At 49.9% G+C, this 13,930-nt stretch overlaps 1 protein-coding gene across 5 annotated transcripts in view; it reads right to left on the reverse strand.

The window, feature by feature from the left end:
- Positions 1-13,930, reverse strand: part of LHPP (phospholysine phosphohistidine inorganic pyrophosphate phosphatase) — a 137,006-nt gene that overhangs the window by 95,449 nt on the left and 27,627 nt on the right. For all 5 annotated transcript variants that reach the window (XM_067024394.1, XM_067024395.1, XM_067024396.1 and 2 more), the window contains 2 exons: positions 12,737-12,800; positions 11,684-11,776 (listed from right to left, as the gene is read on the reverse strand). In XM_067024394.1, coding sequence (XP_066880495.1) covers positions 11,684-11,776; positions 12,737-12,800 — 157 coding nt within the window. The remainder of the gene's footprint in view (positions 1-11,683; positions 11,777-12,736; positions 12,801-13,930) is intronic.

A 13,930-nucleotide genomic window follows, 5' to 3' on the forward strand; every position in this document is an offset into this window, starting at 1 on the left:
TTAGTTTATAAAATGAATCAATTTAAAGAAACATTAAGTAAATAATAGTGCCAGGGGCAAGTACCCAGATATGGTAAAATTGGAATTTTTTTTCCCTAGAATGAGTGATGCTGGGGAAAACACTGCCAAATCCAAATGGGTTTAATTTTCGTGTCTACAAGCTTCCATGCAGGTGTGTGGAGATCATCAATCACCCAAGAAGAAAGAGCCAGTGGCGACGCATGTTCCTTGAAGTGGGACCCGCCATGAGACCGCTGCACACACGCGTGAGTCTAAGGGTATCTGCAAAGCCAGGGTCACCTGGGCAACCACACAGCTCACCTGGGAGGGGAGGGCTGGGGCAGGTGGGCACCTGGCTTAGGCAGCCGGGCCGGCCACAAGCCCCAGTGTGAGATCCTACTTTGCCCTTCTCAAAGAGTTGTCCTCACACTGTTAGGTCAGCCTCTAAACATCCACAGCATTCCAGCTTAGGACCCTGTCCGTTGCTGCCAGCGGTTCCGGGGGCCACCTTGCTAGAAGGTTCCTTGGAAATGAAACGGTCTCCCTATGACTAAACGTCATGCCTGGCATCTTCCACGCTCCGGGGAAAATAAAATTTTGTGCATATGCACACTTGTGCATGAAGCAGAAATTCCCCCCCCCCCAGAACAGAGACTCCTGGGTCTGCCTGGGCAAGGACTTTTTTTTGGTGTGGCCCATGGAAGTGGAACCAGAGGAATCTGGGCCATTGGAGGAAGAACACCAGGAGCAGCAGCTGTGGTTCTGCATGATAAGCCACTGGCCAAAAGCCCAGGCAGAGCCCAGAGCCGTGTGTGAGGGCAGGGGCAGGAGGCGGGCACTCAGCGGGTGCGCTGCCGCCCGGCGCAGTGAGGCCTGTCCGCGCCAGCCTGGGGGCTCCGCATACCAAAACGCCTTCCAGCCTCTGGGGATTTCACAGATTTACTATCGGTGAAGGGCAATAACCGCGCAAGAAGGAGCAATTATTGCCAAATCATTTAGGATTTAAAAAATCGCTGGCAAGAAGATAGAGGTCAAGAGGTGCGCTGTCAGGGGAAATAAAAAAACCCTACCTGTCAGGTCTGGGTTGCACTTCCTTTCTGGCTGCAATACGGTTCAGGGAAGCTGGAGATGCACACCAAGAGGTCGGACGCCCACAGAACAGAGATCCAAGAGCCAGAGGCGGCACCAGAGCCCTTTAGGCAGGTTTATCTGGCTTGGGTTCAAAATGCAGATTCGTTCACCCCTCTTAAATACTCGTCTGCCCGCCACGGTCTCCTCTTCGCCATCCTGGGTGCCAGGGGCAGAAACCCATTCCAACAGGTGGCGACGTCTGGAACACAACTTCCAACGCCAAAGAGCTTTCCCAAGAAAGCCCACGTTTCACGAAACTGCTGATTATTCCCAGGGCTCTGCCAGGAGGAGCACTTCTGCCCCCATGGGGCAACGAACAGCAGGGCTGGTGGTGAAGGAGCAGTGGGCTTGGCCTGCACTTCAGCCCCGAGGGACAGACACCTCCACCTGGAGAGGCCTCGAGATGACACGTAGCATTGGGAAGAGCCCTAGACCCGCAGCCTGCAGGCTCAGAGCCACCGGGCCCCTCCGACACCCAGAGCGGGCTCGTCACTAAGGAACCTCCCCCACCGTCTGACACATTCGTAAGGAATAATACCAACACAGCAAAACTCGAGGAGACTATTTTATAAAAAGTTAGAAACAATGGTGTTGGTGAGGATGTTGGAAAATGAGCACTAGCGTATACAGCCGGTAAGGAAGCTGAACTGATACCGTGTTTCTGAAATAGAAACAAACACTGTGCATCGTGGCCTGACAGCTGTACCTCTAGGATTTCTAAGAAAATAATTTAAAATATGCAAAAGGACATATACATACAAGGGTGTTCGCTAGGGTTAATGTACAAGAGGGAAATCGGAAGTAATCTAAATGTCCAACAACGGGGGACCGGGGAAGCACGTTACGGTAGCAAGGGGATGGAAGGTAGCCTCGGCTAAAGAACATTACGGTGGCGCCTATGACAGAATGCTCTGTAGCCACAAAAATTACTTTGTGGAGGTGCTTGAATTCGCACAAAGGAAACTGTTCCCAATATTAAGCCAGGGCGGGGGGGAGGGGAATGGGAATTGGGTTTCACATAGCAGATACGGGATTATCCAATTTTGTGTTAAAAATGTATATACACAGGGACTCCCCTGGTGATCCAGTGGATAAGACTCCGTGCTCCCAGGGTTGGGGGCTCGGGTATGGTCCCTGGTCAGGGAACTAGATCCCACATGCCGCAACAAAGAGCCTGCATGCCACAGCTAAAAAGATCCTGCAGGCCACAACTAAAGACCCCGCACGCAGAAACGAAGATCCCTCGTGCAGCGACTAAGGCCCAGCGCGGCCAGCACGGCCAAATAAATAAATAATTTTCTTTTAAAATGTACATATACAGGAATTCCCTGGCGGTCCAGTGGTTAGGACTTGGCGCTTTCACTACTGGGCCTGGGTTCAATCCCTGGTCAGGGAACTAAGATCCCGCAAGTCGAGCAGTGCAGCCAAAAGAAAAAAAGTATATATAGACACCAAAAAATTGGAAGGGTTAAGCATGATTTGTGTTATTGCAGATTAGTGGAAGGATGAACGTTTTTTTCCCTTGTACTTTCTGAACTTTATTCATCCCCTTAACAAACATGAGCTACTTCACAATCAGATTAAAAAATTGTGTCTTGGGCTTCCCTGGCGGCGCAGTGGTTGTGAGTCCGCCTGCCGATGCAGGGGACGCGGGTTCGTGCCCCGGCCCGGGAAGATCCCACGTGCCGCGGAGCGGCTGGGCCCGTGAGCCATGGTCGCTGGGCCTGCGCGTCTGGAGCCTGTGCTCCGCAACGGGAGAGGCCACAACAGTGAGAGGCCCGCGTAACGCAAAAAAAAAAAAAAAAATTGTGTCTTGAGGAGAAGAAAATAAAATCCACTAAAAAGGCTTTAGGGGAGGAAATATCTTAGGGAAAACTAAGACATGAGGCTCTAAAGCTCCCTTATGACCGAGACGGGGCACAAGGCAGCCCCAGAGCTGGCATTTCCTGGAAACCCCCGCCCGTGGCTGGATGAGGCACCGCTCTGGCCCTCTCTCTCCCGGGGCTCACACCGTCCCAGCAAGTGGTCCCTGAGCTGACACCCGAAGACCATGCACACCGCTCGTGGGGGAGATGGGCCGGCGGAGGGCCCAGCCCACGGAGCGGAGAAGATGGGCCTGCCACGCACAGACCTGAGGGGCAGGAGGTCCCCACGCAGACGTTCACTCCCCACCCCCAAGGCCTCCCCACCAAGGGTACAGACTGTCCCCATAACCCCGTAGCTAGAATTAATGCCCTGAGAACCAAGGAGCAAAACGATGGGGTAAAGTCCACGTTTTATGCCCGGCCCTCTTTGGATAGACCCACAAACCTCGCCCCCTTTTTTGATAGGCTGTCCTGAGAGTCCTCACCTTCACCACCCAAGATCTTGCTTAACTTTACTTTCTATATTCTGCCAACAAGACAGATTTTAGTGTTTTTCACAACAGAAAATGATATTGCACTGCTAACTATGCCTTTTCTAACCGAAGCATTCTGCTGTGTCGCTGGCCCCTCCTTGAGAACTAGGGAGCTGCAGACCCGGAGGGGCCTGGGTCCTGGCCTCACTCCACGGCGGCAGAGTAATCCTGGCTTCCACAGTAGACTTTCCTGTGACTACTCCTCAGTGCCCTGGTTCTCAACCGGGGGGCGATTTTGCTCCCCTGGGACATTTGGCAACGTCTGGGGACATCTGTGGTTTCACAGCTGGGGGAGGAGGGCAGTACCCCCCACCACAAGTAATGATCTGACCCCCAAATGTCAGTAGTGCCGAGGCTGAGAAATCCTTAACCTTAACCTTAAGATGGGAACGAAGGTACCTACGACAGTGGATTGGAGTAAGGGTTTCACGAAGTAAATGGGTATGTGACAGACCCTGGGTGTGCCCAGGACAAGTGCTCAAAGGATTCAAGGTCCTTCCTCTCCAAGCCTCAGGTTCCTCATCTGTGAAATGGGCACCCCCAGCTTCCAGGCTGCGTGCACACTGGCTTCTGGTGCTGACTAAGCACTCTGGTCTGAACAGACCCAATTTCCACTAAACCTGCACAATTTGCAACTGATGGAATTTCTTACGATTATGGAAAACTGCCAAAACCTTCACATCATTTGGGCTTTAGTATGAAGCTATAGAACCACCCACTGATTCAGAAGCCTTAAACCATGAGAATTAGGTATTTCTTGAAGTAGCCTTTAAGGTATGTTATTCTTTGCATTACTGAATCCTAGAAAGGGCCTGGTTACCGCTAAGAGGTTTGAATTTCCAATCTATTAGAGTAATTCCACCAATCTGTTATTTCTAGGCTATTGAGGAAAGGTTAAAATGGAAATTGGATTTGGGGAGTTATATCCATTCTGAGTGCAGGTGGAAAACTCCTCGGCAGCAAGAAGCAAGTCTGGATCTGGGAAGAAGCAGTTATCGAGGGAAATGACTGGTGATAACGTTATTGATTAAAGCAGCTTGAAAATTTTAAGGTTTGCCACAGCCCGGCACTTCAGCAGCAAGACAGCCCCTCAAAGCTATTTTTCATTAAAAAGAGAGAAGCAGGAGCAGAGAATTATTACCTTGTGCATAAGACACGGTTCGTTCAAAATGGCCTTATTTTGAAATACTGCTTTAAAATGTCTACACATCCTGAGGCTCAAGCAGTATTTCAAAACGTTCTAAATTAACATTTTAGAAAAACGGTGAGATGGGGTGTTAGGAACACGCAACTGCCACTCAACTGTGTGTCAAGAAGGGAGACAGAGACAGGATGATAATGTGGAAGTAAACAAGATTCAGCTCTGCCACATGCGCTCAGAGCCGCCAGAGAAAACAATTCCTTAGCGACCCAGGGCCACAGATGCTCGCGATGCCTGGACAGCACAGGGACCCCAGCCTCAGCAGACACGCCAGGAATCCAAGCTCCTAACCCGCCACCCCAGACTGCACGGCCCGGCATCCGCCAAATGAGAAGCCCGATCAACCTGACCCCCAGAAGGGCCTCAGCTCCTCTTTGGGGTGTGGGGAGCGCAGTCTCTCATTCAGAATGTAAAAGATACTGACCGCGAAAGTAACTGGAAAACACCAAACAAATAAACAAACAAAAGGGGGGAGGGGATTAACCAAGGTCAACTGTACAAAGACAACCAAAGATAACGTCTTAATATTCAGTTCCTCTGGTCTTAATTTCTAGGCGGTGACAGTTTTCTGTTTTGCTGATTGGGGAAGGCAGGGGGTTGCAGGGTGCTTACGTAATTCTAAATACTCAGATTTTTAACTCAGATTACAACAGTAGCGTTCCTCCCACTCTATGACAAATGATCTTAAGAATTTACTCTCTCAGGGACTTCCCTGGCGGTCCAGTGGCTAAGACTTCGCCTTCCAACGCAGGGAGTGCAGGTTCGATCCCCGGTCGGGGAGCTAAGATCCCACATGCCTTGTGGCCAAAAACCAACATATAAAACAGAAGCAATACTGTAACAAGTTCAATAAAGCCTTTAAAAATGGTCCACGTTGGGCTTCCCTGGTGGCGCAGTGGTTGAGAATCCGCCTGCCGATGCAGGAGACACGGGTTCGTGCCCTGGTCCGGGAAGATCCCACATGCCGCGGAGCAACCAAGCTCGTGAGCCGTGGCCGCTAGGCCTGCGCGTCCGGAGCCTGTGCTGCGCAACGGGAGAGGCCACAGCAGTGAGAGGCCCGCATACCGCAAAAAAAAAAAAAAAAAAAAAAAAAAAAATGGTCCACGTCAAGAAAAGTCTTTGAAAAAAAAAAAAAAGAATTTACTCTCTCAAATTCACCCTGTAAGTAGGATACAAACGTATACATAGTTGGTCATATTTTTAAAATGGAAAGATAAGCCATAATATTTATTAAAATGGCTATGATGAGAGACGGGTGGGAGACAATAGAAGGAAAAGGACAGGAGCCAGACTTCCTTGAATGTATCTTGTTCCGTGGATTTAATTTCGGAACCACATGAATTTTTACATAACTATGAAACAAATTTTTTTTTTTTTTTTTTGTGGTACGCGGGCCTCTCACCGTTGTGGCCTCTCCTGTTGCGGAGCACAGGCTCTGGACGCACAGGCTCAGAGGCCATGGCTCACGGGCCCAGCCGCTCCGCGGCATGTGGGATCCTCCCGGACCGGGGCACGAACCCGCGTCCCCTGCATCGGCAGGCGGACTCTCAACCACTGCGCCACCAGGGAAGCCCTATGAAACAAATTTAAATGTTGAAAAACCAACTCCTTAAAAATTGGAAGTAAAGTGACTTCAAGGAGGGTCCTGTTGGTGACACACTTACCCAGCGGAATAACGGTAGCTTTAAAAAACAGTATTTTGGCTGTAAATCTCTAGAGGGATATATTCTAAGCCAAAAAAGAACTGTCGAAAAAAGAAATCTTAAGCAGCACCAGTAATCAGCCTTATCATATTCAGGAATCAGCAGTCACAGTGATGCTGTGTGTCACCGTCAAGTCCACGGCAATCACAAGCCTGACCCAGCCTTGGTGGCACTGATAGAACTGGTGGTGGCACCCGCTCTTTTCTGTCTGGCTTCTCTCACACAGCACAATGTTTTTGAGATTCAAGACTCTTGTGTGTATCATGGGCTAAAACAAATGATTATGTTGGTATTCTCACAAGCCAGGATTTTTGACATGGAAAAAAGGAAATACAGACACAAGATGGGTGATCCAGTAAAAACCCACAGGCCTAAATCTGGATCAGAAGTTTCAGTATGAACTCATTATGCACTTCATCTTTAAAGATACATATTTTTTCAACCCTTGTGGACTAAGTCTTGGAAATGATGACCAACCCAATACCAGTAAGAACGGTTAATATCCCGACTATGGTTTCTAAATACTATTTTCCACTAAAGGTAAGCATGGCTCCTTGGAAGGATAGCAGACTCTAGGCCTAGGACAGGAAGTATGCAAGGCAGGTGTTATCCTGTCATTACAGGGAGTAAAGCACCTCACAGACCTCTGGGGTCAGGACAACGGGACTCAGAGGACAGCTGTAAGAGGCTCCCACTGGTCAAAGATACTATGAACACGAATAACTGCGATGGACTGAAACACGTCAAACATGCGTTTGTCTATTTATAGTGATATATGTAGTTTTAAAGCTCCAAGGTATTGGGAGGGTGTTAGAGAATCAATGATTCTGAAAACTCATAAATAATAAGAAAGAAATAGGCATTTGTCTGTAGCTTCCTATATGAATTGTACTTCAGGGGAACGCATAGTTGGTGAGGCACTTTCCTATACAGAGGTAATCCAGAGAAGAAATGGAGAAGCAATGACAGAATTCAAATATCACCATTTTGCAGCCCTTACTGAATGAATGGGGTTACGCACCAATCGCCAATGGCTGCTAACGCCACAGATGGAGACACCTGGATTCTGAACCTCCTAAGGGAGGCCACAACACCACCCAGAAAGCAGTCATCAAAAAACTGAAACAGGGCTTCCCTGGTGGCGCAGTGGTTGAGAATCCACCTGCCGATGCAGGGGACATGGGTTCGTGCCCTGGTCCGGGAAGATCCCACATGCCGCGGAGCGGCTGGGCCCGTGAGCCGTGGCCGCTGAGCCTGCGCGTCCGGAGCCTGTGCTCCGCAACGGGTGAGGCCACAACAGAGAGAGGCCCGCGTACCACAAAAAAAAAAAACCTGAAACAGATTCTGCCTAAGCTTCTAGATCTAACTATCAACATTCAGGAAAATAAATAAATAAATAAATAAATAAAATATAAAAGGGCTTCCCTGGTGGCACAGTGGTTGAGAGTCCGCCTGCCGATGCAGGGGACACAGGTTCGTGCCCCGGTCTGGAAGATCCCACATGCCGCGGAGCGGCTGGGCCCGTGAGCCATGGCCACTGAGCCTGCGCGTCCGCAGCCTGTGCTCCGCGACGGGAGAGGCCACGACAGTGAGAGGCCCGCGTACCACAAGAAAAAAAAATAATGATAATAAATAAATAAACATTCAGGAAGCAGGGAGAACAGGGGAGCATGAGACAGGACACCACTGAGGCTCAATCAACAAAATCCCGACTGTGGGAAACTCTACAGGACAGACAGGCCAGCTGCTTCTTCAAAAAGCTGCAGGGAGTACAAAAGGGAGCCGGGGGTGGGGCCGGCGTGGGTGGGAGGGAATGGATAGATTAGAAAACACTTAAGAATCCACCCGCCAACCACAGTGCGAGGCCCTCATGTGGATCCTGATTCAAAGAAACTGCAAGCGACGTAGACACTTGTAAGACAACCAGGGAAATGTGAATAATGGCTGGATATTTGATGATATTAAGGAATTATCCTTAGTATTACTTAGTTGTGCTAATGGCATCATCCATGTTTTTAAAAAGAATTCCTATCTTTTAGAGACACTTAGAAATACTTACAGATGAAATGATATGATTTCTGGGAGATGATTCAAAATAATCTAGGGGAGAGGAGCAGGTGGGAGTACAGATTAAACAAGGGGTTATTAATCTCCAAAGTGGTCCCAATGGCCAAATATGGGACCATCTGGGCAACAAAATAACAACAGGAATGGATTGTGACTCGTGGAATAAAACAAATATCCTTAAGTACATGTTGGAATAAATAAAAAAGCAAATGGGGGCTTCCCTGGTGGCGCAGTGGTTGGGGGTCCGCCTGCCGATGCGGGGGACACGGGTTCATGCCCTGGTCCGGGAGGATCCCACATGCCGCGGAGCGGCTGGGCCCGTGGGCCATGGCCGCTGGGCCTGTGCGTCCGGAGCCTGTGCTCCGCAGCGGGGGAGGCCACAGCAGTGAGAGGCCCGCATACCGCAAAAAAAAAAAAAAAAAAAAGCAAATGGGAGAAAAAGGAAAGCTCTCTCTTACAGTAAATGCTAATCAATAGATACAGAGGGAACAATGGAAGTAGAAAACCCGCCACTTGGCACCATGGTAACAACTGTTTGCAGGTAAGAGGATGCTGAAATTAGGAGGGGAAAAGAATGTCAGGAGAGAGAATATTTACATAGTGTCAAAGTATTCTCCCATAAGATACTTATTCGTCACAAAGGAACAACGGTAACCCTGCAGCGCAGAGATGGGAACCTCCGACAGGCATCAAAGTGACCACAGCCTGTAACGCGCAGAGCACTCGCACACGCCTCCTGACGGGACACAGCGGAGGGCACAGCACTGTGTCTGTGGAGCCAGAATTACATATGCCAGAAACGCATAAGCTGAAATTAAATCATGAGGGACCATCGGGGACATTCTACAAAAGAACTGGACAGTACCCTTCAAAACAGCCACAGTCCTGAAAGACAAAGACAGACTGAGGAACTGCTCAGAATAAAGGGTGCTGGGGGCGTGACACCAAATATAACCAGAGGGTCCCTGGGCTAGTCAACATCTGCATCAAGGCTAATTTCCCGATTTTATAATTGTCCTGTGATTGTCACATAAGATGTTAGCCTTTGGGGAAGCTGCAGTAAGGGCACAGGGGAATTCTCTGTACTGTTTTTGCAACCTCTTTGTACGCGGGAAATTGCTTCAGAATGAACAGGTAAAAACAATTGTTAAAAGTGCTTATTAGGGGCTTCCCTGGTGGCGCAGTGGTTGAGAGTCCGCCTGCCAATGCAGGGGACACGGATTCGTGCCCCGGTCCGGGAGGATCCCACGTGCCGCGGAGCGGCTGGGCCCGTGAGCCGTGGCCAATGACCCTGCGCGTCCGGAGCCTGTGCTCCGCAGCGGGAGAGGCCACAACGGTGAAAGGCCCGCGTACCACAAAAAAAAACAAAAACAAAAACAAACAAAAGTGCTTATTAGTTGATAATTACTGAAGCTCAGTGCCGGGTACCTGGGGGTTTATGAGGTTACTCTCGCAATTTGCAAAGATATTTGAAATGTTCCATGATAAAAAAGTTAAAAAGAGAGGTTTAAAACACAAAAGAACCTTATCTGGATTTGATTTTTTTTTTAAATCTACATAAAAGACATTTCTGAGACAGCCAGGAAAATTTAAATATGGACTGGTATTAGATAATACGAAGGAATTACTATTGATTTTGTTAGGTAGAGGTTTTTTGGTTTGGTTTTTTTTTTTTAGCTAGGTTTTTTTTTCAATGTGATAAAATAACATAAAGTTTACCAGTGTGACCATTTTGAAGTGTGCAGACCGGTGGCATTAAGTACATTCACGATGCTGTGCAACCACCACCACCAACCCAACAGGAGCCCCTCATACCCACCGGCAGTCCCTCCCCATTCCCCCATACTCCCAGCCCCTGGCAACCACTAATCTATTGTATGTCTCTGTGGATTTGCCTATTCTGGACATTTCATATCAATGTTAAATATATAAAACGTGACCTTTTGTGACTGGCTTCTTTCACGTACCATAATGTTTTCAAGGTTCATACACATGGTAGGATTTATCAGTATTTCATTCTTTTTATAGCTGAACTATTCCACGGTGACAATAAACCACATTTGGTTCACCCATTCATTTGTTGATGAACATCTGCATTATTTCCACCTTTTGGCTATTGTGAATAGTGCTGCTATGAATATTCACGTGTAAGTTTTGTTTGAACACCTGTTTTCGATTCTTTTGGATATACACCTAGGAGTGGAATTGCTGGGTCATACGATAATTCTACATTTAATTATCACGGAACTGTTTTCCATACTGGCTGGTTTTCATAGTGGGTGCTCCATTTTACATTCCTACCAGTATTCCTATACGAGGGGTGCCAATTTCTCCACATCCCTGCCAATGCTTGTTATTTTCCTTCTTTCTTTTAAAATTATCATGGCCATCCAAGTGGGTATGAGGTGGGATCTCACTATGGTTTTGATTTGCATTTCCTGAATGAGTGATGATGCTGAACGTCTTTTTTTTGTGGGTTTTTTTTTTTTTTTGCCATGGTTAGGTGTCTTAATGCATCGTCAAAAATGCATTAATGATGGTCAAAAACAACCATCTTTTTTTGAAAGGCACACTATAATTTGAAAGGATAGGATAACATTTAAGAATGGGATTTGCTTTAAAATACAACAGAAAAAAAAGTAATTTTTTTTTTTTTTTTTTTTTCGGTACGCGGGCCTCTCACTGGTGTGGCCTCTCCCGTTGCGGAGCACAGGCTCCGGATGCGCAGGCCCAGCGGCCACGGCTCACGGGCCCAGCCGCTCCGCGGCACGTGGGATCCTCCCAGACCAGGGCACGAACCCGCGTCCTCTGCATCGGCAGGCGGACTCTCAACCGCTGCGCCACCAGGGAAGCCCCTGAAATATTTTTAATATATTGATAGGACTTGTCAATCCTTATCCTTCCAGAGAAGAAACAAAAGTGGCTTGAAAAGAGCCCCAGGCATTTCTTTTTCTCACTCTTATACTGATACTAATTAACCAGGTGGAAAACATTCAGTGGGCCTCCTTTGCTGTCTTTTTCCCTCTTTCCAGTCAGATCAGCTCTCGTGGGGGCCGACAGGGAACCTTCGCAGGCTGCCTGAGCCCTCAAACCCATCTCCGGCGCCGAGGCCGCCCCGGGGAGCGCTCGGGGCCCCCCTCAATAGCTGCCTCCACAGACGTGCTTCAGGACCAGCTGGCCTACCTGGTGGGCTTCCACCCCCATCTCCCGCAGAGCAGACTTGAAAAACGCAGGGGAAGGTTTCCCCACCACCTCGGCTTCGATACCACAGGCATACTGGGGAAAGACAAAAGGACATGGCATGGGTTTGGGGGCAAGTACAGGTGAACACCCGCTCTGCAGTGAAACCCTCCCTCCGGGGAATCAAGGAGAGATGCCCCAAATGTGCACCTGCAGGCCAGGGGCCTCCAAGCGGCAAGACACGTGGGCCGAGAGGCACACCTCGTAGTCAAGTGTCACAGCTCCACATCGGGCTGCCCGGGATGCTGGGGGCACCCACCACCAGGCGCCCTGCCACCTGCCCCAGTGCCGGACCTCAGCAGGAGGCGGTCCACAGCAGGCCACCCCGACACTGCTCTCATCTGCATTCTTGCTTCTCCTCCCTTCCCTTCTCCCCCAACCACCCCCAGCTCTGTCCTAGGCCCTCCAGGGGAAAAGGGTCCAGGGCCCCATCCGCCAGCCCGTCCGTCCCTCCCACCTGAGTGCAAGTAGGCAGGGACCAATGTAGCGGTGAGTACGGGACGTGACATGGGCTGACCTGGGCCAGGAGCCCGGGTTGGGGCAGCTGGCTAGGCGTGAGTCAGAGTGGGAGCCCCATGTGAGCCCAGACTTGGAAACTGAGGGAGGGAACCGGGAAGGAGTCTAATCAGGACACATCAAGCTCAGGGTGCTGCAGATGAGGGTCAGGAATGAGGCAGGTTCACACACATCCAGAAGCCAAGAATCCGAGAGGAGAGCTACAGAGCATGCTGGGAGGGCCAGCGGGCTCAGCGGCAGGTGGTACGGGCCGTGGGGAGGAGAGGGGGCGACAGGGGAGTAGAGTGATGACCGGGGCAGCCGAGAGGCCAAGCTCCAGGGGAGGGCGAGAGCCGGGCTTGGGGCCTCCAACGGGGGTGCCGAACTGGAAAACACAGAGGCGCTCGGAACACTGAGCACACCCTCTTCTCCAGAAAGGCCAGAAACATCCCAGGGGGCCCTGAGGCGTGAAGAGGGCTCGGGCAGACCCAGGGCAGGTACCTCAAGCGCCTTCGTGTAGGGGCCAACGTCCAGCATCAGGCCAGAGGTCTCCTTGTAGAAGCGTCTAGAAAAGAGCAGAAGGGGACGAGGGGAGCTGAGCCCAGGGGCCCGGGAAGTGCCCTGTCCCGGTTCTGCCAGCTCAAGAGAGCTGAGTCACCGGCCAGGGTCAGTCCACACGCTACACTGAGAATGACCGATGGAGGTCGGCTCGACAGAGGCCAGCGTGGCCACCAGGCCTGGCGAGAGGGGGACAGACGGTGAGTCAGCAACTCTCAGTCAGAATGGCCCCCTGCTGCCAGCCTCGTGGGGACCCCGCCACAGTGATTAATGGGGGACCCCAGGGGCAGTTGGATCCAGTTGCTAACACAGAGAAGCACAAGTGACCTGTGTTCTCGAAAGGACAGCTGGTCCAGAGCATGTGGTGAACCCCTAATTGCTAATAATTAACCCCTAATTGCTGCCTGGAGAAGAAAACTCCATTAGTTCCACAGCACCCCGCCGCATCTCCTAGTAGCTGAAGGTCAGGAGAGGTGCCAGGTCTCACAGGCGCCAGATGCTTTTAGGAGAAGACAATTATTTGTTCCCCGTCTCACTGGGGCCAAGACGGCTTGGCTCACAGCAGGGCCTCCCAAGACCGTTTCACATCTTCCCTCCTGTGAGCGCTGTGCTGAGGCCCAGCTGCCACTGCCTGGCCACCCAAAGGCCACACGCAGACCCCTTGGGACACACGGTGACCAAGCCCAGTTCTCTCTGAGCAAAGCCATTCGATCATAAAGCGAGAAGGTAGTTGACTCCGTGCTGCTCTGAAGACAGGGTTAACGGAAACCCAGGACTGTCACCGTGTTTTCAGACCCGTTACATCAGCTACCCTTCTCCCTCCCCTCAACCTTCAAATTTGGGAGACGTTAAATAACATGTATGTGACCTAAAATGTCCACAGACATGAATGGATAAAAAAGATGTGATATATATATATACACACACATATGTATGTGCACACAAACACAAAACTACTCAGCCATTAAAAAAAAGAAGGAAACAATGCCATTTGCAGCAACACGGATGGACCTAGAGATGATCATACCAAGTGCAGAAAGTCAGACAGAGAAAGACAAATATCATATGATACCACTTATATGTGGAATCTAAAAAAGTGATACAAATAAACAACATGTATGTGGAAAAGCAAAGAGA

This window comes from Kogia breviceps, chromosome 2 (assembly GCF_026419965.1).
Source record: "Kogia breviceps isolate mKogBre1 chromosome 2, mKogBre1 haplotype 1, whole genome shotgun sequence".
Classification (NCBI taxonomy): Eukaryota; Metazoa; Chordata; class Mammalia; order Artiodactyla; family Physeteridae; genus Kogia; species Kogia breviceps.